General features: G+C 43.9%; 1 protein-coding gene across 1 annotated transcript in view; it reads left to right on the top strand.

The window, feature by feature from the left end:
• Positions 1 to 24,153, top strand: part of FRMD3 (FERM domain containing 3) — a 186,402-nt gene that overhangs the window by 132,349 nt on the left and 29,900 nt on the right. Inside the window, exons 7-10 of the mRNA XM_054178042.1 lie at positions 14,175 to 14,262; positions 19,621 to 19,709; positions 21,424 to 21,487; positions 21,983 to 22,071. Coding sequence (XP_054034017.1) covers positions 14,175 to 14,262; positions 19,621 to 19,709; positions 21,424 to 21,487; positions 21,983 to 22,071 — 330 coding nt within the window. The remainder of the gene's footprint in view (positions 1 to 14,174; positions 14,263 to 19,620; positions 19,710 to 21,423; positions 21,488 to 21,982; positions 22,072 to 24,153) is intronic.

Genomic DNA, 24,153 nt, shown 5'->3' with positions numbered 1-24,153 from the left:
TTATTCTTTTGCCCCTCTCAGGGCAAAAGAGGATCTGTCCAGTCTCAAACCAGGACAGTTCATCGAAGCTTTCTTCTTCTGAACTATTTGCTTCTTACAGAAGTGTGCTTAAAATCAATTGAAATTAAGGCACTATGTTTATAATTCTGAATGCACTTACTAGAAAATGGTAAGAGTGACCCGCTGTTTTGTTGGAATGGTGTTTGTATGGCACAGAATGTATTTCTGGAAGCTTTGTGGTAAGGAGCAGCTTTACCTGAGCATGATTTTAATGGAAAATTCAGTTGTAACAGTAATTTATAGGAAGGAACTTATAAGATAAAAGGTGTCTTTTATGTCCTGTGTTCCCAAAAGTTAGTCTGATATTAAGGAAAAGATATGTCAATAGCCATGATTTTTCTTTAAATGGGAATGTCAAGAAGTGTTCAGTAGAAAGAATAATCTACTTGAATTGAAAAAGGTAGCTTGAGAAGTTACATTGATAATCTTTTAGCCTTATGAAAGATTTTGTCTTTATATCTGTGTGCTCTGCATATGATTTTTTGTTTTCTTTTTCCCTATTGAGACTATGATCATAATCATAGTGTACAAATGTCGTAATTTTCTCTACCAAGCTCATTTTTGCCTCTCTCATGGTGAAGTTTGGAGTCAGGTTCTTCATATTTAGTGATTTCTTCATCGGCTAAAAATAACTCTTTCCCCTGTTCTACCTCCCCATCTCATCTTTATTTGGGAGAAGTCTTTACAGAGCAGGTGTGTTTGGACCAGAAAGATGAATCTACTGTGATGCTAAAAACAGATACCTCAGTAGATGACCCTTTATAATGAGAATAGATTTAAAATTCATAACAGGTGTATTAAAACTGCAGAAGTATTCTGTCTGTTTAATAGACTTAAAGCTGCCTGCATAAAGCTGCACTGTATCAATTAATGAAGTTGAAATGCAAATACCTAAACAGACTTCAGAGATATGTCTCAGCCTCATCTTTGAAGGCACAGAAGTAATTTGAAATGTTCTGGTAGAGGGAGTTACATAAGTGGAGGGACATGGCATTACATTGTGCATATCGTGAAATTAAACCTTTTTGCATTTAACAGATTTAGAGGAAGAGTTTGATTGTTGTTTTAAAGTGATTGTTTGGGTTTTTCTCATTCTTGGATTTTATCAGTCTGGGAGAAACAACAGTTTTGCAGTGCAAGTCAAAACTGATATTTGAGTGTTCTGCATTTTTCTGAGTTTTATATATTACAACAACATTACAGCACTTCAGGTACTTGCCAGGTGATGAGATCTCTTTTCAGAGCCACATAAAAGCTTTTATCTCATGCAAGCTGGTTGCCTAGGCAGTTCTCAGGGGAGCAACACTGCTGCCTGGGAAAGTTTTAAAGCCTGACCTGCTATTCTGAACAAACTGAGCCACAGCCTAGAATGCAATTTCATTTACCAGTGCTTGCATTTAGTTATCTTCTTTGAAATTATCACCACCATTGTGCTGTTATCTCCTCGAATATAGATAGTTGTTGCAGATTTGTGTTTCAATACCAAATAGTCCCCTTTAGCACCTTCATGACTACAAATACTAGCAGACAAACTGTATTTAAAAATGTCCCCACTGTTAAAGTCTTTAAACTTAAAGGAAAAGTAACAGATACTCAAAACTTTTAGCACTGTAATTATACAGCAACAGCAAAACTTCAGATGCGTGGTAACCAATTTTGTGATTAGTATATGGTGTCTTTGTTATATAGAATACTGGTGTTTTTCAGGTTAAAGGGAAACCCAGATGACCTTGCCTTGCTAAGGGATATATTTTACAAGATCTGGAATATAACAGTGAGTTTAACAATAACTTTATAGAAGGACATCCTTCTTGAAATAGTCACTGTGATCTCAGATGACACTGGTGTGAATTATGTCCAAAATGACAGGACAGGACCAAGAGTGTTCGACATAGAACGAGCCTATGTTTCTAAAGTCTGGATCATTATGTCCATGCTTATTTTTCCTTTGGTCTGCAGACCATGAATACCCAGAAATTAATTGTACATGGGGCATGCTCAAATACAATGTTGTATTCTGTAGCAAGAAACTTTGTTTGACATGGGGATGAGGCAAAGGATGGACAGTAATTGTGTCTTTTAGTATCAGAAGTAGCATGTTATAGTGGTAAGAGAATTGGAGATGGTAGGTAATGTTACCTCAGTAAGGACAGTCAAGAAGCAAGAAGCCAAGAACAGCACCAAATAGATGTTTTCTTTGTTACTGTTGCTATATAGTCTGCTTTGGATATGGTTATTAATGAATTATGAAAAGTTATTTTAATTATTTATAAAAAATTATTAATGATCTTTAAACTACATATATATATATAGTGCATGGTCATGGAATATATCCCATGAACTGGTACAGTATAACAATTTTGAACCAAGTTAGAAAAATACAAAACAGCTATTCAATTAAGAACCAAGGGTGATGTTCCCCCGTTTGTCCACCAGGTGGCGACTCAACAAGACGCTTGGCTAAATAGCTAGGAGACTAAGTATCAGGACATACAATTCAAGGAACTTTTCAGAGGTTTGAATCACTGTTGCTCATGAATTATGGCTTCGGGCATGCCAGGGTGCTGCCTTAATAAACCTTAAGTTACAATACCATGCAGGCTAAAGTGCAGGGATTTTAAACAGAACCCAAACTGGTCTTAAACACATGAACACTGAAAAGATAGTTTCCCTTGTTGATAAGTTACTGAGGCTAGCTACCATGGCTCACAGGGAAATGGCTGGGGCTGCGGTGTAGGGTTCTGCCAACAGGCAGGTTCACCTGGAATGGCTCTCCAGGCGGTTCCTGGTGTTAGCAGTCCTGCAGAGTCTGCAGAATGAGGTGGGGGAGCAGTTCTTCTCCCTGAGAGGGGAGAGCAGCGGGGAGGGTGGCACTGAGTGGCAGAGTTTTACCCTGCTAGGCTCAAAAGTGAGTGAGTGGACAATTCCTCTTGGCAACTGTTGCCCTGTTTCTATGGTTAGGGGGCATTCTTTTCTGAAGCTGTACAGGGTACTCTCAGGTAGTCCCAGCAGAGAGTAGGCAGTGCTCTAAATGGCGTAGAGCTTAACTCACAGGACAGTGGAGCTCTCTCTCCCGTGGCTGGCTGTGGGCCTTACTTTGTGAGAGGGCACACAAAGGCCCTGTCTCACGGGGCAGACACTGTTAGAACTGCCAAAGAGTTCAGGCTAGTTCTCTCCTGAACTGGGTAGGCTCACCATCTGGGCTCAGTCCCTGTAAGATACGGTGGCAGCTTCTTCCTACTGGTGGGACTGTGAATAGGACACAGAGCTGGCTGTAGTTGCAGAGCAGCTTGCAAAGGACTCTTTGGAGGCTCAGGTGAACTGAGGCACAATGGCACTTGCTAGGAAGCAGGTTTCTTTCCATACTGCAGACAAAGGCAGTACATGTGCACGGAGCAAAGCATGTGGATAGAGCTTAATAGGAGAAGCCATAGCAAAAGAGCAAAGAGCGAGCTTTTACAGTTTGGGGAATATTTATAATGTGCTTGAAACTTGGATGTAGCCAGTAGTCAAACTTGGTAAGCACCTTTAGCCAATGGCAAAGCATGTGGCTAAGATTATGCCCATGGGTGGAAGAAGCATGAGCATCCCACAAGGTGAGCACATGGTCTTATTTACCCCCAGAAAAGTAGGTGGGTTGTTTATGCTGGCTTGTTGATGCCTGGCTCTTTGTTTCCTCAGCTCTGGGCTGAGCACACACTCCAGAAGGAGGGGGAAGGGGGGAGCTGAGCAAAACATGTTGGGACAAGTTTTGGCAATATTTGGGTTGTAATTCTGGGCACATACTCCTTCACCACAGAATTAATGCTCACTGCTGTGGTGTCTCATCCTTCACTTTCATTGACTTTCACCAATTCATACATAGCAGATACATACCTCAACAAAGGAAGGGTATAAATGGGGGAATACTAGAATGAATCAGTTTGAGCAGCCAGCAGAACATTGTTGTTGCACAGCCTGGAAATACTCTCTGTCGAGCTTCCTGGCCTTTGAAATGCGTCAGAGTTGAGGGCCCTGATGCATACTTCTTTTGAGCCTAAAGGGAGAAACAGAATGTGTTGCACACATCTCTTCTAGTAATGTTTTTATTTCATTAAAATTTTATTAGGAACTTTTAGATTGCTTGTTTCCTATGTCAAATCATTAATTCATAACTAATAACTGTGGAGCTCTAATTTTAGAAGTGTGAGAAACGAACTCACTGCTGAAATTTATAACCAGTTTATTATAAAATAAAGGCAACACAGTGCTGGGCGCAGAGCGAGTTTGCTAGAGGTGCACCTTAACAACACGAGTTGAACTTATATAGACGGCAAACATACATAGGCTGGACAGATGGGCAGAGTCCAACGGCATGAGATTTAACACATCCAAGTGCCGGGTTCTGCACATTGGCCACAACAACCCCATGCAGAGCTACAGGCTGGGGTCAGAGTGGCTGAAGATCAGCCAGGCAGAGAGGGACTTGGGGGTGCTGGTCAATGGTAGGCTGAACATGAGCCTGCTGTGTGCCCAGGCAGCTAAGAGGGCCAATGGCATCCTGGCCTGCATCAGAAAGTGTGGCCAGCAGGAGCAGGGAGGTCATTCTGCCCCTGTACACTGCACTGGTTAGGCCGCACCTCGAGTACTGTGTCCAGTTCTGGGCCCCTCAGTTTAGGAAGGATGTTGACTTGCTGGAACCAGTCCAGAGAAGAGCAACCAAGTTGGTGAGGGGTTTGGAACACAAGCCCTATGAGGAGAGGCTGGGGTTGCTTAGCCTGGAGAAGAGGAGACTCAGGGGTGACCTTATTGCTCTCTACAACTACCTGAAGGGAGGTTGTAGACAGACGGATGTTGGCATCTTCTCCCAGGCGGCCAGTACCAGGACAAGAGGACACTGTCTCAGGCTGCGCCAGGGGAGGTTCAGGCTAGATGTTAGGACAAAGTTTTATACAGAAAGAGTGATTGCCCATTGGAATGGGCTGCCTGGGAAGGTGGTGGAGTCGCCATCATTGGAGGTTTTCAGGAGGAGACTTGATGGGGTGCTTGGTGCCATGGGTTAGTTGTTTAGGTGGTGTTGGATTGGTTGATGGGTTGGACGCGATGATCTTGAAGGTCTCTTCCAACCTGGTTTATTCTATGTATTCTATGTATTCTATATTAATATATTGAAACGTACATTCCCCAGCACGCTCCCACCCCTCTCCATCAGGACTGAGACAAAACCTGCACTTCTAACCTGGCCAGTCTTTAGACCTGTTGGTGCCTCACCTTTCTCTCCCAATGCCCCACACAATACAGACCGTCACCAACCAATCAGCCCAACGACCGAACCCCACGGTCCTTGCAAAAGCCAAATATTAAAGGCAACACAATTTCTCACAATCCCTCCCCTTCTTTCTCTACAACAAGCAAAAGGATTCCTGGTAAAAGGAATGGAGTAACAACTGATTTTCCTTGCCTGAAAGTATTTCCTCTTTTACTTTAATAGGCACCATACACAGGGAGTGGGTATGGTATATCTGGGTCCCTCCGAATGGTTAATCCTGGGAATTAGGAGTCCGGTTTGACTTGCAACTCCACTCACATGGCCTATGGGGTTGCTGCCTACAGCCATGGCTCTAGATCTTCTTTGTGGCAATTACAGAGGTCTACCCGGTCTTGCCTCCTCCCACCAATGCTCTGCTCGGACCATGTCTCCTTCCCTTGTCTAGGGAGGTTTGTACCCATTTCAAACCCCGACCTGTTTCTAGTTTGTAATGTTTTCAGGCAAGGACCATTACCACTCCTATTCTGATACTGGAACTCATCTCATGACCATCTTTATGTCCTCCATTTGGGGTACCACAGTCCATTCAGCGGGTGGATCCACCAGTCCTTTAGCTGTGGTTGCATGTTGGCCGTCTGTATTGCAGTCTCTGTGGTCCCACTAGCTGAACACAGTTTTTGATACTTTAACACAAAGAACATAGATGAATTCTCTGTCCTAATCACGTCAAATTATAACCACATAGATCAATGTTCCAACAAGCCAATTTACATCTGACAATTTTGAACCCACAAGAAACCTAATTACATAACTACAGTAGCATTTACCATCACTTTTAGTAGGCCTAATTACTAATTCAACCTGTTTGCCATTAATAATATTGGAGGAGAATTTATCCACACCTGGGGACATGGTCCAGTTCAGTCAGGATAAAATACTCCTCGATTACAACAAATACCATTTCTTTTACACTTTACCCATCCCCAATGACATCAAGTCCCAGGATGTTTTACACAGAATGAAATGGGGGCTTTCCTTGATGTTTTCTTACAATGCAGATTCAATGTCACACAATGTCAGATGTTTCAAAAGGTGGGTTTGTCTCGTTGGCTCCAGAGCCTTCAGACCGAGGTGTTCAGAGGCACATTCCTGAAGTGGTCCTTTTGCTCATGAAGCATGTGTCCACCCTTATTCTGCAGTACGGACAGCAAAACCAAGAAAAGATCCTTCCCAGGGGGGAATTAGTGACTCTCCAAGTTTTTTTAAAAAGTTGCTTAACTTGGAACAATGCCCTGCAGGATTTTTACTTCCAGTCCAGTCCTGGGTCAACACCCCATATGCTGCTCGACTTACTGGCAGAGGGAGCCAGGGAGCTGCATGGTTTCCCTGTGTTCCATGAGCAAGTGATAGGAGCTCTCCTCAGCAGCTTGGACCCCCACAAGTCCATGGGACCAGATGGGATCCATCCTAGGGTGCTGAGAGAGCTGGCAGATGAGCTGGCCAAGCCACTCTCCATTATTTTTCATCAGTCCTGGCTCACTGGAGAGATCCCAGCTGACTGGAAGCTGGCCAACGTGGTACCCATCCACAAGAAGGGCCTGTTGGATGAGCCAGGGAATTACAGGCCTGTCAGCCTGACCTCAGTGCCAGGAAAGATTATGGAGCAGGTCATCCTGAGTGCAATCACGCAACACTTAGAGGATGGCCAAGGGATCAGGCCCAGCCAGCATGGGTTTAGGAAGGGCAGGTCCTGCCTGACCAACCTGATCTCCTTCTGTGATCAGGTGACCCGCCTGGTGGATGTGGGGAGGCCTGTGGATGTAGTCTACCTGGACCTCAGCAAGGCCTTTGACACCGTTCCCCATAGCAAACTCCTGGCCAAGCTGTCAGCCCATGGCTTGGATGGGAGCACACTGCGATGGGTTAGGAACTGGCTGGAGGGCCGAGCCCAGAGAGTGGTAGTGAATGGTGCCACATCCAGCTGGCAGCCAGTCACCAGTGGTGTGCCCCAGGGATCAGTACTGGGCCCCTTGCTCTTTAACATCTTTATTGATGATCTGGACGAGGGCATCGAGTCCATCATCAGTAAATTTGCTGACGACACCAAGCTGGGGGCAGGAGTTGATCTGCTGGAGGGTAGAGAGGCTCTGCAGAGGGACCTCGACAGGCTGGGCAGATGGGCAGAGTCCAACGGCATGAGATTTAACACATCCAAGTGCCGGGTTCTGCACATTGGCCACAGCAACCCCATGCAGAGCTACAGGCTGGGGTCAGAGTGGCTGGAGAGCAGTCAGGCTGAGAGGGACCTGGGGGTGCTGGTTGATGGTAGACTGAACATGAGCCTGCAGTGTGCCCAGGCAGCTAAGAGGGCCAATGGCATCCTGGCCTGTATCAGGAACAGTGTGGCCAGCAGGAGCAGGGAGGTCATTCTGCCCCTGTACACTGCACTGGTTAGGCCGCACCTCGAGTACTGTGTCCAGTTCTGGGCCCCTCAGTTTAGGAAGGATGTTGACTTGCTGAAACGAGTCCAGAGAAGAGCAACAAAGTTGGTGAGGGGTTTGGAACATAAGCCCTACGAGGAGAGGCTGAGGGAGCTGGGGTTGCTTAGCCTGGAGAAGAGGAGACTCAGGGGTGACCTTATTACTCTCTACAACTACCTGAAGGGAGGTTGTAGACAGACGGATGTTGGTCTCTTCTCCCAGGCAAGCAGTACCAGAACAAGAGGACACAGTCTCAGGCTGCGCCAGGGGAGATTCAGGCTGGATGTTAGAAAAAATTCTATACAGAAAGAGTGATTGCCCATTGGAATGGGCTGCCTGGGGAGGTGGTGGAGTCGCCATCACTGGAGGTTTTTAGGAGAAGACTTGACGGGGTACTTGGTGCTGTGGGTTAGTTGCTTGGGCGGTGTTGGATTGGTTGATGGGTTGGACGCGATGATCTTGAAGGTCTCTTCCAACCTGGTTTATTCTATGTATTCTATGTATTCTATGTATTACAAAAAGATAAAACAGGGCATCAATCAACTTTTTATTTCTTCTGGACTCCATTTAATATTACTAATCAACAGTACCCCAGAAATCTGAGCAGCTGCTTGATTTCTGACCTTCCCTTACAGCAGTTACCAACATTCTAACTTCTGCCTTCTGTTTCTCTTCATCCCTCCTTCCTCTAAACTTCTGTCTTGCCAATCCTCGATCTTTTCCAATTTCTTTCTAATATCTGCCTATGATTTGCACAAACTGCATCCTAAGAAGTACCATCCCTTCGTAGGAGGCTTCCTCTGATGCTCACTAGAGGCTTTATCAAAATTTCTGGGCATAGGTTCTTTAATTCCCTGTATTACCTCCCATGTTCTGTCTCCCTTGAAGCTGTTGATAGTCCCACTGAGGATCTTGATTAGGCCACTTCTGATTTCCTGGTGGCCCCCCCTCTGATTTTACCTCTCCCATATTCTCATGCCAGCCTGGTAATGTAAATATGGGAACAGGGGTAGGGGGTGAAAAGCCGTAATCCAAACAGAAACCACTTTTTATAATTCACATGATGGTTTCAAGGCTTGGCAAATCCAATCATCAAAAGATAAACCATTTCTCAACTCGTCATCATCCCAATACTGTAACATGATCCCTAACGCGCTCTCTGAGATGGGAATGGGAGGGAGTTCTGATGACTTGCTTTTCTTTTGTCCCATTCTTCTGATCACTAATCACTGACCGGGGATCAAAACCGAGCGGCGGCAGCTGGAAGCGCTGGCTCCAAGCCATTAGCCCACTCCCTGCGAACGACTGACCCCCCCTCACTGTGCCGATCCCTTGCAAAGTCAAACCGCAAAAAAAACCCCCCTCACCCGCCGCAGCCCAGGTCCCTGCCCTCCTGCGGGAGCCTGGAACCACAGAAAAAAACCTTCCCGAACCAGGTCCCTCAAACCGAGATCCCCCCCTAGAAACCGGGACGTCAAACCCACGAGCGTAACCGTGCCACGGGCCCCCACAGTTCAAGCCCCCCTAGGAACTGACCGCAGGATACGAAAATCTCCCGAACCGGGTCCCCCATCGCCGGAACACCGGAAACCGGGACGTCAAACCCGCCACTGCCACCGCAACGCGGGCCCCCATGGCCCAGGCCCCTCTAGAAACCGGACCGCAGGATACCAAAAACCCTCGAACTGGGTCCCTCACCACCGGGACGCCGGACACTGGGATGCAGTGCTGGTTGCCCGATCCCTACGGACGACCAGTCTCCACAGCCCCTAGACCGTAGAAACAACGCTGCCCCTTCACAGCCCGAAAATTCTCCAGGGCTGTGAAGACCACCTAGTCAAACCGCCCAGAATCCTGGAATCCACACCCACAGTGAAATTCTGGGACCCTGTAGCCAGGACCCCTACCCAGGCAAAACTCACCGAATGTCCTGGATCCTATGCATCACCTGATTGACACGAATTATTACTCACTAACCTCACACCCACCAATTCTTCAGAAAAAAAACAACTGACTATCCACAATCCACAATATCCCAACAATCCTTGCCTTGGGGTTTGAAGAGACACAATCCTATTTCCAACCCCAACTGCCCCTTCTCCCGAGATCAACAGGTTATCTACACCTAACCCCCCTCTATTTTCTTCTGACCGTCATCTGCTCCTCTTCCAGAACTACCCTTATGTCCAACAGAACTATCTCTCCCTAGTAAATTACGTCTTGCACTTGGTGCTACACTAAGATATATCCTAGCCCAATTCTAGTCTCAAATTCAGTCTCAAATTTAACATCCTTAGCTACCAGGACTTTAAACCTTTCCCCTTTTGCCCCTAAAACTCGCTCTCCACACCCCCTCTAGGAACCTTGGTAACACGAGTAACCCTCCTTCTCTGACCTGAGCCTGGCCACCTCCTGGGCCTGATCCTTTACCAGTCCCTGGTAGACACGGCTCAGCCACTATAGCTCTCCCCGCACCAGCTCCTGCTCCGCCCGCCGCACTACTGCAGGTGCTGGTGCAAACACTGACATTGGCCTTGCAGCTCTGGCTGCTCTACGCGCAGCCCCTGCCTGCCCTCCGCAGCGTCGCTCCAGGCCCGCCCAGAGCCGATCCAACTCCTGTAGCAACTGCCGGGTGCAGCTGTGGTTGCGGCTGCACTCCCGCTCCTCCTCCAGCCATGCCAGGCTGTGGCTCAGCTCTGCCTTGTCCCGGGCCAGCCCTGCTGGCCAGGGCATACCGCAGCTGACCCTACGTTCAGCTTCTGGACCTACTGAACATAAAAAAAACCCTTATATATGCTTCTAAAAAAAACCTTATATATGCTTCTAAAAAAACCTTAAGATCTCCCTTCTACTTGGGCACTCTCATTTCAAATGCCCAACCTTCCCGCAATCTACTTTTCTCTCCAGGCCCTTCCTCCATTATCCTTTATCCTTATCCTGCGTATTGTGCCTCCAATACGCTACCCCAGAGGACTGTCCAGGGGTATATCCCTGGGTACCCTTGTTGCTCCCATTTTTCCCAGGGCTGCTCTACACTTGACCCTTGCCCCATTTCCCGAGGTCCACGCTTTCCATCACCAACCGCTTCGTCCCTTCACTGGCCAAGTCCCTCGCGGGATATTGGAAACGCAGTTAGAAGGACTCCGCACTCGCTTCGTGGATCCGGACTGTCCAGCCCACGTCTCTCTCTCTCTCTCTCTCTCTCTCACACACACACACACACACACACACACACACACACACACACTCTCACTGACCTCAATACCCGCCCAACCGGACAGTACTTACAGTCCTTTTCTTGCCCGGGACTTTATGCACAAGAATTACATGCAGTCGCGACAAACCGGGAGCTCCTTCCCTTGCCTTTATCTTGTAGTGTTGGCTGGATCATCTACCTGTGCTCCAAGAGGCTTCCAGGGTCCTCCTTCTGGGCCGCCGAAATTGGCGGGGGCGCCCCCCCTTCTGAAGGGTCCTGAAAGCCTCTGCAGACAGGGTAATCACGTGAGAAACGAACTCACTGCTGAAATTTATAACCAGTTTATTGTAAAATAAAGGCAACACAGCGCTGGGCGCATAGCGAGTTTGCTAGGGGCGCACCTTAACAACACAAGTTGAACTTATATAGACGGCAAACATTAATATATTGAAACGTATGTTCCCCAGCACGCTCCCACCCCTCTCCATCAGGACTGAGACAAAACCTGCACTTTTAACCTGGCCAGTCTTTAGACCTGTTGGCACCTCACCTTTCTCTCCCAATGCCCCACACAATACAGACCATCACCAACCAATCAGTCCAACGACCAAACCCCACGGTCCAAGGCAACACAATTTCTCACAGAAGTAATCCACATTTTATTATTTGTATGGTATACAGAAACATTTCTGTATAACAGTTACTTTGACTGCTCCTGTTCAACTCTTTGACATGCTGCAGGTGGGTGCTATATTGACTGCAGCTTATGGAAAGGGACTACCTCTTCCAGTTAATGCTGAATACATGCTGAAAAAATTTGGAAGTCATATCAGGTCAAATGTAGCGACTGTACTGAGAGAGAGACATGACTTTTTTGAGAGAGCTGAGTCACAAAACCAGCACTGAGTTGCATTGTCCAAATACTACCTGTATTTCCACTTTAAGAGGTATTAGTTGGAACACTTGCATTAGTGAGGAAACTGCATTTTTTGTACAAGGCTCTTTGTTGCATGTAGAAACGTTAAAGGTTTTTTAACAAAGCAAAGGAAAGGCTACTGTTAAATCAGTAATTGAAAATGTTGCCTTTTCTTTGCTAATAGTATTTGCCATAGCTACATATTTTTTTTAGAAAGGAAAATCTTATTGCTAAGTTGCAGACGTAAAGCACATTATCAAGGCTTGGATATTAATCCCTTGATAAGGGATGTTTTTCATCTGATATTGCCCTTGACTTTTCTGTTTCATAATGTTCTTTTAAGATTTTGCACATTTGATTAGCCTGTAATCTGATAAGATCAAACCCGTTCATGTCTTCTGCTCTTTTCTCCAAGTAAAACTTGTTCCGCTTGACATGCATAAAGACAGCGTAATTCAGAAGCTATAGGTGCAGAGTGCCTGCTAATTACTTTTTTAATGTGTTTCATTAATAATAATTTCACTTCGTTTTTCCCCCCCCCCCTGTTTTGTAAATGGCAAAGCCCCCAAATCACGTTGTTCTGTATTATTTGTTACTTTTTGGTCATTTCAGACTGGAGTACTGACTACTTTGCACCTCAATGGGAGGTGGGAAAAAGATGTGTTTTATTATGTTATTTTTCTATAAAGCCCAGTTTCCAGTAAGTAATCAAACGGTGTATTATTTGGCTTTTCATTATGCAGCAAAAGCATTCTAAATAATTTAGGTTAAATAGCTAATTACTTCTGTCCTGTGCACTTGGCAGGTACATGAAACACGCTCGTTGTCTTTATAAGGCTCATTTATGGTCTTCAAGTTGTGATTTGTTAGTATTGAAAGGGAAGTGAAACAGTTTAGTGGAGTAGAAAGCTGACTGGGTGAAAAACGCATGTTTGTTTTGTTTCCTGCTGTCTCCCCCTTAAATACTGAGTTATTTAAATGTACTTTTGTAATTCCTGGGTTTCCACTTAATACATTTGCTTTTCTCCCTTGGAAGGTGGTGAGAAAAAAGGCTAAAGAAAGAAACAGAAAGAAGAGCATTTCTCTAATATTATGTGTTTGGGGTTACTCTTCTTTAAAAGCTAAACTTCAATAAAAATGTGATCTGAAATAAAGTGTAAGTAGTGTAGTGTCAGAGGACCAAAAGGCATATGCCAAAAAGGTATCATGGGATTGACTGGGAGACAATGAGCAGTGAGCATGAATCAAAACTTTGTAACAGAAATAGGATTTGACATCCACAAGAGTGCACAGAGAAGTCTTTAGATGCCTGTTCTTGATTGCTATTGGTCACTGTTTGAGATTGGAGCCCAAAATTCATGGGGTAAGATAAATTTTGGCTATTGCTGAGCTCCTTGAAGATTTGTCAATGGTGCCCTTTCCGTTCCCACCCCCCCCCTTAATTTTCATGAGAAGCACTTGAGAAGTCTGGCGTTTTAAAGTTCCTGAGCACTGCTTGTTATCATAAAAACATATTATCTATCAGAATCACATACTGTAGTCACACAAAGACATAAAATAGTACTCAGAACAGTTCACTGGCAAACAGGCATTTTAAGACAGAGCTTATTGTAATGGCAGGAATGAGAAGAGCACAAATCAAATAATAAAACATAGTCTAGAGCACCATATTTCAGTCTTCAGTGTATATTCATGGTTGATTATAGACACCCTAAAAATAGGGGCATATAGTGGAAATGCTGACATATTCTGAACTATCATGATGGTAACAGATGCTGCTATAATTAGGCATGTATCTGAGTAGACAGTGTAATACGATTGCTGCGTTTATACCCTGTGCTGGAAGGAATGCTTGTTAATCTGCTTAAACCATTTAAAGGAGTTAAGGAGCAAGACTTTGTGGGAAAAAATGATGCTAAGGATTATTTGATGTTCAAGGTGGTGTTCACATATATCAAAACACAACAAGTACTTGAAGGGTACTGGATAAATCTGGTTAACTGCATAAATTATTGTTATCTCAGGACTAAGGAAAAAACCAAAACACATCATAGTTTACCTGAAAATATTAGGCACTGTGCAATTCAGCAGGAGAAAACATGTAAGACGTTTTCTATGTTTGTATTATAAACAGAATATGATTGGTATAGTTTGTATTTCAGTAAGTTTTTCTCCCTCCTTTTTTTTTTTAGGCACTTGAACTCCCCCATCAAAATGTCTTTTTTCTCCAGTTTTCTTTTGGCTGTCAAATTACTGTTTCTTTTGTAATTTCAGAGGTCAGAGTCCAGCTGTTGCTGAATTGAACTTGCTCCTGAAAGCATATTCTTTGGAAACTTACGGCGTTGATCCTCATCCTTGCAAGGTAGCATTGTTTTTTCCCCACAAAAGCCTAATAAAATATTCTTTTTACAAACATTTAGTAAAAATCCATTAATGTATCTCTAGTTTTTGCCCAGGCACAAATAGGGAGTAATTTATAAAAGATCTTACCTTGGAGTAATTTACAAAAGATCTTACCTTGGATCTACATACTATGTTTAACACTTGGAAGAACATTGGCTGTGTGACATTCCTGCATCAGTTAAAGCAAATGTCTCTCCAGAGGAAGCAGAACTTCATAATGAATGTAGTAGTGTATCATGACAAAAACATAGATTATACTTCATAATGTCTTTGCATTTAGTACAAAAGTTTCTCTACATACCTTAGGTGTGAAATATTTTGGGTTTGCTAGTATTTTCAGGAATCAGCATTATTCTGTCCAGAAGATGCAGTCCCTGGCAGATTGTATTCCAAACACCATCAAAATATGCAAGTTTTAGGAAGAACAGCAACCAAATGTACAGAGGGGAGAACAGATTTTGCATTTTCATATTCCTCCACTTTGATATTTTGTAGTTCCCTATAAGATGTTTTTAATCACCAGTTCTGATTCTCACTTACACCTACATTTTTAATTATTTGGATTCATCTGCATAATCTGCAGTGTTTGTTTTTAATATTACTTCATATTTTGTCTGCTCCTTTTACTTTGGCTTGTATACCATTTTATTTGGTGGAACAGCAGCACTGTTCAGTTAGCAATCCTGGTGGTAGGCACCTTTAAAAATGTAATTTCTAATATAAAGCTGCATTTGATTGCATATATATATATATTGCTGAAAATGGTGCTCCTGGGTGAAATAGAGAGTCTGGTTCAGAGCTGAGGTGAAGTCAGTGACTTAACTAAACTTTAGTTAGAAACTATCAGCATCTCAGAGACATGTTGGCACTTAGGACAATCAAAACTGGCTTAGAATTTCATTTTTAGCTGTGCAGGAGGACTTGTAGTGTGGGAGCATGCAAGGGTTTATTGCCCATGCTTAGGGGAAATTTTTCTGTCTTCTGAAAATTAACTGCAAAGCAGGGTGCTTCCCCAGCTCCTTATGACATGTGCCTTACACTGTGCTCCTTCTGACATGCTCCTTCCAGTGCAGTGGTTGCTGCTCCAAAAATATCATGGTTTCTGTTCACTCTTACTTCATTGGTGGAACATAAGGCACAATGAAGTTGACTACCTTTGTCAAGGTGAGGGCCTGGAACTTTGAATGGACAAGAAATCCAGTTAATAAAAACTTACCTGAATCATTGCTCAAAACTGTAAGCCAAACCTTTTATGGTGAAATTAGAAATGTAGAAAATGATCTTTCCTATTCGAAAAGCAAGTATCACCATATATTGTGGTTTGTAATCAAGAACACTTCCTTATTGTAATAAATGTTTTCTGTCAACAGAACTTCCAACACATCTCACAGATGAACAACATATGGTGAAATCTTAAAAAAAAAACAGTGTTGAAACAGATAGAAATCCCTAGTTTGTAGTTAGCCAGCATGTTAAGAGTGTAACATGCACAGAAGTATGTTTTTGATCCAGAAAGTAAATATATCTAAGGATGCCCATTGTCATCAGCTACAAGTAGACAGAAACAAAGCATAACATCCTGTTACTTATTTAAATTCTTTAAAGTAAATGAGGCCTGTATTGCCAAGAGCAGTCTTTGTTCTTTTGACATGTACCCTTTGAACACAAAATTTATTATGAAAAGGAAGAAAAAATGAAGCTAATGTATAGTGAGTTAACAATTTCACAGTATCACAGTATCACCAAGGTTGGAAGAGACCTCAAAGATCATCAAGTCCAACCTGTCACTACAGACTTCAAGACTAGACCATGGCACCAAGTGCCACGTCCAATCTCCTCTTGAACCCCTCCAGGGACGGTGACTCCACCACCTCCCTGGGCAGCCCATTCCAATGGCGAATGACTCTCTCAGTGAAGAACTTTCTCCTCACCTCAAGCCTAAACCTCCCCTGGTGCAGCTTCAGACTGTGTCCTCTCATTCTGGAGCTGGTTGCCTCAGAGAAGAGACCAACTCCCTTCCTGGCTACAACCCCCCTTCAGGTAGTTGTAGAGAGCAATGAGGTCACCCCGAAGCCTCCTCTTCTCTAGGCTAAACAACCCCAGCTCCCTCAGCCTCTCCTCATAGGGCTTGTGCTCAAGGCCTCTCCCCAGCCTTGTTGCCCTTCTCTGGACACGTTCAAGTGTCTCGATGTCCTTCTTAAACTGAGGGGCCCAGAACTGGACACAGCACTCAAGGTGTGGCCTAACAATTGCTGACTACAAGGGCACAATGACTTCCCTGCTCCTGCTGGCCACACTATTCCTGATACAGGTCAGGATGCCATTGGCCTTCTTGGCCACCTGGGCACACTGCTGGCTCATGTTTAGGCGGCTGTCAATCAGCACCCCCAGGTGCGCCTCTGTTTGGGAGCTCTCCAGCCACTCTGACCCCAGCCTGTAGCTCTGCATGGGGTTGCCGTGGCCAAAGTGCAGCACCCGGCACTTGGACTTGTTAAATGCCATCCCATTGGACTCTGCCCATCTGTCCAGTCGGTCGAGGTCCCTCTGCAGAGCCCTTTGACCCTCTAACTGACCAACATCTGCTCCCAACTTGGTGTCATCAGCAAATTTCCTGATGACTGTCTCAATGCCCTCATCCAGATCATCAATGAAGATGTATAAAGAGGATGGGGCCCAGCACTGATCCCTGGGGGACGCCACTAGTGACTGGCCACCAGCTGGATGTGGCACCATTCACCACCACTCTCTGGGCTTGGCCCTCCAGCCAGTTCCTAACCCAGCACACAGTGTTGCGGTCCAAGCCACGAGCTGACAGCTTAGACAGCAGTTTACTGTGGGGGACGGTGTCAAAGGCCTTGCTGAAGTCAAGGTAGACCACATCCACAGGCCTCCCCACGTCCACCTGACGGGTCACCTGATCATAGAAGGAGATCAGGTTGGAGAGGCAGGACCTGCCCTTCCTAAATCCATGTTGGCTGGACCTGAGCCCTTGGCCATCCTTCAGGTGCACAGTTATTGCCACCAGGATAATCTGTTCCATCACTTTCCCTGGCACTGAGGTCAGGCTGACTGGCCTGTAGTTTCCGGGTTCCTCCATCCAACCCTTCTTGTGGATGGGGACCACACTGGCCAGTTTCCAGTCATCTGGGACCTCTCCAGCGAGCCAGGACTGGAGGAAAATGATGGAGAGCAGCTTGGCCAGTTCATCTGCCAGCTCTCTCAGCACCCTAGGATGGATCCCATCCGGTTCCATGGACTTGTGAGTGTCCAAGTGGCTCAGCAGGTCCCAAACTAACTCCTCATGGATTTCTGGGGCAATTCCCTGCTCCCTGACCTCATCACCCAGCTCAGGAAGCCACTCGTCCTGAACTCCTCCTGCCTTACTGTTAAAGATTGAGGCAAAGAAGGTATTCAGGACCTTTTCCTCATCTTCAGTTGCTGTGTTCCCCTCCAGGTCCAGTAAGGAGTGGAGGTTCTTCTTGCCCTTCTTTTTAGTGTTAATATATTTGTAAAAATGCTTTTTATTGTCTTTCACAGAGGTGTTCAGCTTCAGTTCCAACTGGGCCTTTGCCTCTCTAATTTTTTCCTACATAATCTCACAGCTTCCTTGAACATACCTCAAGAAGCCTTCCCCTCCTTCCAAAGGTGATACAGCCTCTTTTTTCCCCTTAAATCCTCCAGGAGCTGCTTGCTCATCCAGGCTGGTCGCCTTCCCCGCCGGCTCATCTTTCGGCACATGGGAACTGCCAGTTCCTGTGCCTTCAAGAGCTCCTGTTTGAAGTAGGTCCAACCCTCCTGGACCCCTGAGTTCTTGAGGGTTGATACCCAGGGAACTTTACAAATAAGTTTCTTAAAGAGGCTGAAGTTTGCCCTCCGGAAGTCCAAGGTGAAGGTTCTGTTGGTGCTCCTACCTGTCTCCCTGCACATTGAAAACTTCACTCTCTCGTGGTCACTGCACCCTAGGCAGCCTCCCACCTTCACATCTCCCACCAGCCCTTCCCTATTGGAGAACAGCAGGTCAAGCAGAGCCTGACCCCTGGTAGGCTCACTTAACAGCTGCGTCAGGAAGCTGTCCTCCATTCACTCCAGGAATCTTCTGGACTGCCTCCTCTCTGCTAAGTTCCCAGCAGATGTCTGGCAGGTTAAAGTCACCTACTAGGACAAGATCTGATGATCTTGAGACAGCCACCAATTGCTTACAGAATGTTTCATCTGCCTCCTCATCCTGGTTGTGTGGTCTATAACAGACTGCAACCAGGATGTCAGATTTGTTAGGCCTCCCTCTGATTTTAACCCACAGGCTCTCAATCCCTTCATCTTCCACCTCAAGTTCTGTGGCAGAGAGTGACTCCCTAATATACAGAGCCACCCCTCCTCCTCTTCTCCCTCACCTGTCTCTCCTAAAGAGCCTGTAACCCCCCAGTGTAGCACTCCAATCATGCATGTTATCCCACCATGTTTCTGAGATGGCAACTACATCATCACAGTATCACAGTATCACAGTATCACAGTATCACTACGGTTGGAAGAGACCTCAAAGATCATCGAGTCCAACCTGTCACCCTGGTGGACTAGGACTTCCAGGTCATCTTGCTTATTGCCTGTACTGCATGCATTGGTGTACATGCACTTCAGCTGGGCTCTCGACTTCTCAATTAACCCTAATTTGTGTCCCACTCTCTCCTCTTCAGAGGGACTGATTTCCTCACCCACCCACTTCAGACCTAGTTTAAAGCCCTCTTATTGAGCCCTGCCAACTCCAGTGCTAGGACTCTCTTGCCCTTTCTAGATAACTGCACCCCATCAGGATCCAGCAGGTCAGGTGCAGTAAAAGTTGCCCCATGATCGAAGAAACCAAAGTTCTGCTGCTGGTACCATCCCCTGAGCCACTTGTTGATGGTATGGGTTCTCCCATTCCTCTCAGTGTACACCCCTGCCACTGAGGGAACTGAACAGAACACCACTTGAGCTCCTGCCCCATCAATCAATTGTCCAAGGGCCTTGAATTCTTTTTTAATCACCCTGGCACCCTTCTTATCAATTTCATCACTTCCAGCTTGTATTACCAGCAAAGTGTAATAGTCAGAGGGCTGGATCAGCTTTGGGAGTCTCTTTGTGATGTCCCTTACCCGTGCCCTGGGTAGGGAGCAGACCTCCCTGTGGGATGGGTTGGGATGACATATGGGTCCCTCAGTACCCCCCAGGAGAGAATCCCCAACAACTATAACCCTTCTCTTTTTCTTTTATGCTATCAGTTAAGAAATACCTCACTAGAGGAGGGGGAAAATGATATTTCTCTTTGTTTTTGTCTTTCAAGGACTCAATGGGGACAACTACATTTTTAGGTTTCACAGCTGCAGGATTTGTAGTTTTCCAAGGGAATAAAAGAATTCATTTGTTAAAATGGTAAGCATGTAAAATATGAAAGAGTCTTGTGTGTCTTTCCTTTTTCCTTCTATCTTCTCTTGCATTTGTTGTCTTTTAAGGTGAACCACGTGAATATTCTTTCTCTTGCCCTCATCATGTTTCTGTTTTAAAGGCTCTTTGATGACAAACAGGGTAATAATAATTTGGTTTTGTTCTTCCTCCAGTGAAAATTATTCCACAGGGTGAATTAGTCCACATAGTGCACAAATATTAAATTTGAGTAAGCTGAGTTTTTAACTATGCTGTAAAGCATCAGTGAGGCTTATTAGCAGAGGTATCTACAAGAGTGAAGAGTTTACAAGAGTTCCCCTACATCTTTATGAGACTTTTGAAAGTGTTGCTGTTTCCTCAGTTTGGAAACTATAAAATAATTAACTTACTTGGTAAACAGAAGAGGAGATGAGAATGCCTTTGAAATTTTTTTTCTTTGCCTCTTTTAAGAAGTAAAGATGTATGCAGTTACCCTTAGTTTGTCAAGCTTTGATTTTCTTTCCTATTAGTCTAAAACACTTAACTTCATTCGGCAGCCTCAGCCATGTATGAGGGAGAGGTAAAACCAAGCTTCCACAGGTGGTATGACAGTAGCTGGCCACGGCCTCAGCAGTGGGGTGCAGTGTGAGCATAATCATGCTCAGACACCTTTAAGACTTACTTTAGCCCTGCTGCTAAACATATGTCAACAGCAGGTACTTAAATGTGGCTGTTCCACCTTAGTGGTACCAGCCCATCTTGTGGGAAGAGATGGGCAGGAGATGAAGGAATGGTGAGGGTTTTATTTTTTGTATATGGATTTATTCCATTCAACATGCCCTGATAGCTGACTAAGCAGAAGTCCTCAGAAGCATGAAGTAACTGTGTATTCCTCCTGTCTGTACTATTCTGTTCTCTGTGGAGCTCTGGAAACAAGTCTATCAAATACTATCCATTAGTGATCCTAGATTTGTTTTGTAGTTTCCCTGGGGTTAATTTACTATTTGTGTGATTTGTGCTTTCAGTGTAAAGGCAACGTAATTGTAATGTCAGTCTGTGATACAGGGAGAAGAGTATAACACTTGCCAAGCACATATCTATCATACTGTGGGAAATGAGTTTCACAGGGCTTAGTTTTCCATATTACTTAAGGATAATGTATCCTTTTGGATATCTCAATTTATTAATTTAGTCCATTGGCATATGAAACAGATACATAATGAAATAGTGATAGAGAAAAGGCTGTTAAACTGTCTCAGTGTTACGCTGGCCATTGGAAGGTCAATCTAATGAGATTTATCTGAATGTTGTGTTCTGCCCCTTTCATTTCCAGGACCTAGAAGTAAATAAATAAGGATAGAAATGAGTATTATCTTTCCCTTTATTCATATTAGATAGTCCAAGATTTTAAAACATAATTACAAAAAGTGTAATAAATAGAATGTAACCAAAAGATTTAGCCTGCTTTTAATTTCCTCTTCATATTCCTACAGCAAAAGTTAATTCCTTGAAGATGCATAGATGTGTAAAAGAAATGCTCTGGAGTTATGTTCTTTGTTCTACAAAAAATTAGAACAGGAAACATTTTTATGCCAAGCTGAGATTTTTTGTCATTTGATAGCTTGATTGACTTTGAAAGTCAGGGAAACTTGCATGCAAATTGCTTTTCTTACCTGTAGATCTACCTATTTTTCCTGTACTTGAATGACTTTTCTTTTTCTAGGTGTGATGTCTATAAACTAAAATTTGAAGGGAAGACTTTTTATGTGTTTGGAACTCAGAAAGAGGTCAGGTTTAATACTTTTACAATTTTTGTTTTACAAAACTTCTGTGTTTGATTTGGAATCAACTACAACAGAACATAATTCTTTAATTAAACTTCAATCAATAATTGCACTTCTTATAGTTACTACAACATAGCATATGAGTGAGTGCTATTATCAAAAGACTGTCTAATTTGCAAAGAGTTGTGACACTTTTCAGTGTTCATGCAGTGCTGTCTTCATTGCTCATGGTTTTGGTCTTTTGTGTAGTCCATTTTAATGAACTTTAAAGCACTAAAGCTGTACTTGCCTAATTTAAAGCATGAGAGACAGCTGTATATGATGAGATGCTATTCAGAGCGACCCGGACGGGTTTGAGAAGTGAGTTTGTGTGAACCTTATGAGTTCAACAAGGTGAAGTGCAAGGCCCCACAGTATCAAGCATTCAAGTACAGCTACTTCAATCTCTGAGAAATGCACATTTTCATTGTGTTTATTTGCCTTCTTTTCCACACTTAGAAAAAGGCTGTACTATCATTCCATACCTCTACACCAGCAGCCTGCAAGCATCTTTGGAAATGCGGGGTGGAGAACCAGGCTTTTTACAAGTATGTAAACCTGAAGTCACTAGCTATAATACAAGAAAAAAACACGTGTGAGTAGATTATTCAATGACGTGATATGTTTCATTTCATTAATAACATTCAAAATGCACAGAAAGTATGCAAGGTAATGGGTAATATTATTTCATTACAAGCCTGTATTCTAAATTGTTTAAAACCTGAATGAGGCAACAAGGTTTTGGCTGTGCATAATTTCACATTTTCCAGTACAGTGGTTTGCTGCTCCGTGATGTGACTTGGATTGACACAGTACTGCACTTGTGTTTGGGAACACAGTTATTAATCATAGCTCTGCTGTTGAATGCCTTTGGGAGTAGAGAGAATGATCTAGTTTGCTTGATTCTCTGGGCTTTTCTGCCGGTATATAATGCTCTCTCACTTAAAATGCAAAATCTAATAAGAGTTGATTGGAAAACTAAAAGTTTTGAAAGATCCAGGCCACCTCGTTTTTTGTTTGTTTGTTTGTTTGTTTGTTTGTTTCCTTTTAAGAGAGTGTAAAGTGCCTGTTAAAAATCAAAAGAAGGCTCTTCCTCCCTAACTCCCTAAAATCAGCATGGAAATAATTCCTCATTAAAAACCTCATTATGTGTTCTTTCTTCCCCTGGTTGAGTTTGTTAGATCTGCTTATTGATGCTTCTCTGTGGGCATGTAGCTTTTCTTCTTGCTACTTAGTCTCTTCTTACAGCATTTTGCATATTTATAAAAATTGTTGTTTCTATTTTGTAGCATAGCTACACCAAGGGGCTGCTGCAAGAGTAAATAATAACTAGGTTGGAAGACTCTGTCTTCTAACATGGATATTAATGACTTATTTTGGAGAAGATTCCTTCTTTTATTTCAGCACTAATACAATAATAAATCAATATAATTTATTAAACTGATAATGAAGAAATAGGAAATCTGAGATGCCGTGATAGAGCTGCTAATTCTTTTATGTTAACATCTACTGGGTTTGTCTGCATTAATAAAAATATTGTTAGGAAGTACTTTCCATTGGAAGTACATTTATGCAGGAAAATAGCACATGGTGTTTGAGTGGTTTTATTTTGTGTTGCTAGAAATAAATATAGGGAATAGGAAACATTTCCCACCCAAAGGAGAGAAATTTGTCCTCTAAGACTCATAGGAATATAATCTCTCTGCTGTTATTGTTAAATGATTGTAACACTAGCTATTTGAGTTCTGGTCACAAATATGTTGGTATGGTGGTTTTAGCCTGGACCAGTTGCTCTTTCACTTCCTCTCCTCAACAGGTCAAGCAGAGAAAATCAGATGAAAAAGCTGGTGACTTGGGATAAAGACAGAAAGTTAAACAGTTCCTGTAATGGTCAAACCAAATTTGACTTGGGAAAGGTTTAATTTAATTTGTTTCTCACCTTCTTACTGTGTTTTGAAGTGTCAGTAAAGATAAAACTAAAACCACTCTTCCACTGTTTCTTCCCAGGCTCAACATTTCCTAATTTCTGACTCTCCTGTCCTTGTCCTGAGCAATGCAGATAGGTGGAGAATTGGGGTTGTGTGGTGAAGGCACCATATGCCCAGAATTATGTTCCAAATACTGTAAAACTTGTCCCAACATGTTTAGGCAAGTCCTCCTTTCTACCCTCCTTTCTGGAGTGGGTACTCAGCCCAGAGCTGAGAGGGACAAAGGCCCAGGGTACCAGACAGATGGCATAAACAACCCCCACCTGCCTTCTGAGGGGTAAACAACTACATGCACCCATCGTATGGGACATTTGTGCTACTGTCAAATAAGGGCGTAATTCAAGCGTCACGCTTTCTATAGGCTAAAGCTGTGTGTTTACAAGTGCCCACTAGCCAAATCCAGCCGTGAGAAACTTACAAGTGTTAACCCAAGTTGTAAACAAGTCACTCTGCCCGAGCTTGTAAGCGTGTCACTTTTTGTGATTAAAACTTTGCTATTAAGCTCATTCCTAGCAAGTCTTCTCATTCCACTTGTAAGCAAACTGTCGGCCTCTGCAATCCAGAGAAAAAGCCAGATGGGGAAGGGCCGTCTCGAGCCTTAGTTTACCCTGGAAATCTGCAAAGGAGAGTCCATCACTGAAG

The sequence above is a fragment of the Dryobates pubescens genome, chromosome Z (assembly GCF_014839835.1).
Source record: "Dryobates pubescens isolate bDryPub1 chromosome Z, bDryPub1.pri, whole genome shotgun sequence".
Taxonomy (NCBI): Eukaryota; Metazoa; Chordata; class Aves; order Piciformes; family Picidae; genus Dryobates; species Dryobates pubescens.
Note: the sequence above shows the minus strand (reverse complement) of the source record. Positions and strands in the feature narration are given on the sequence as shown.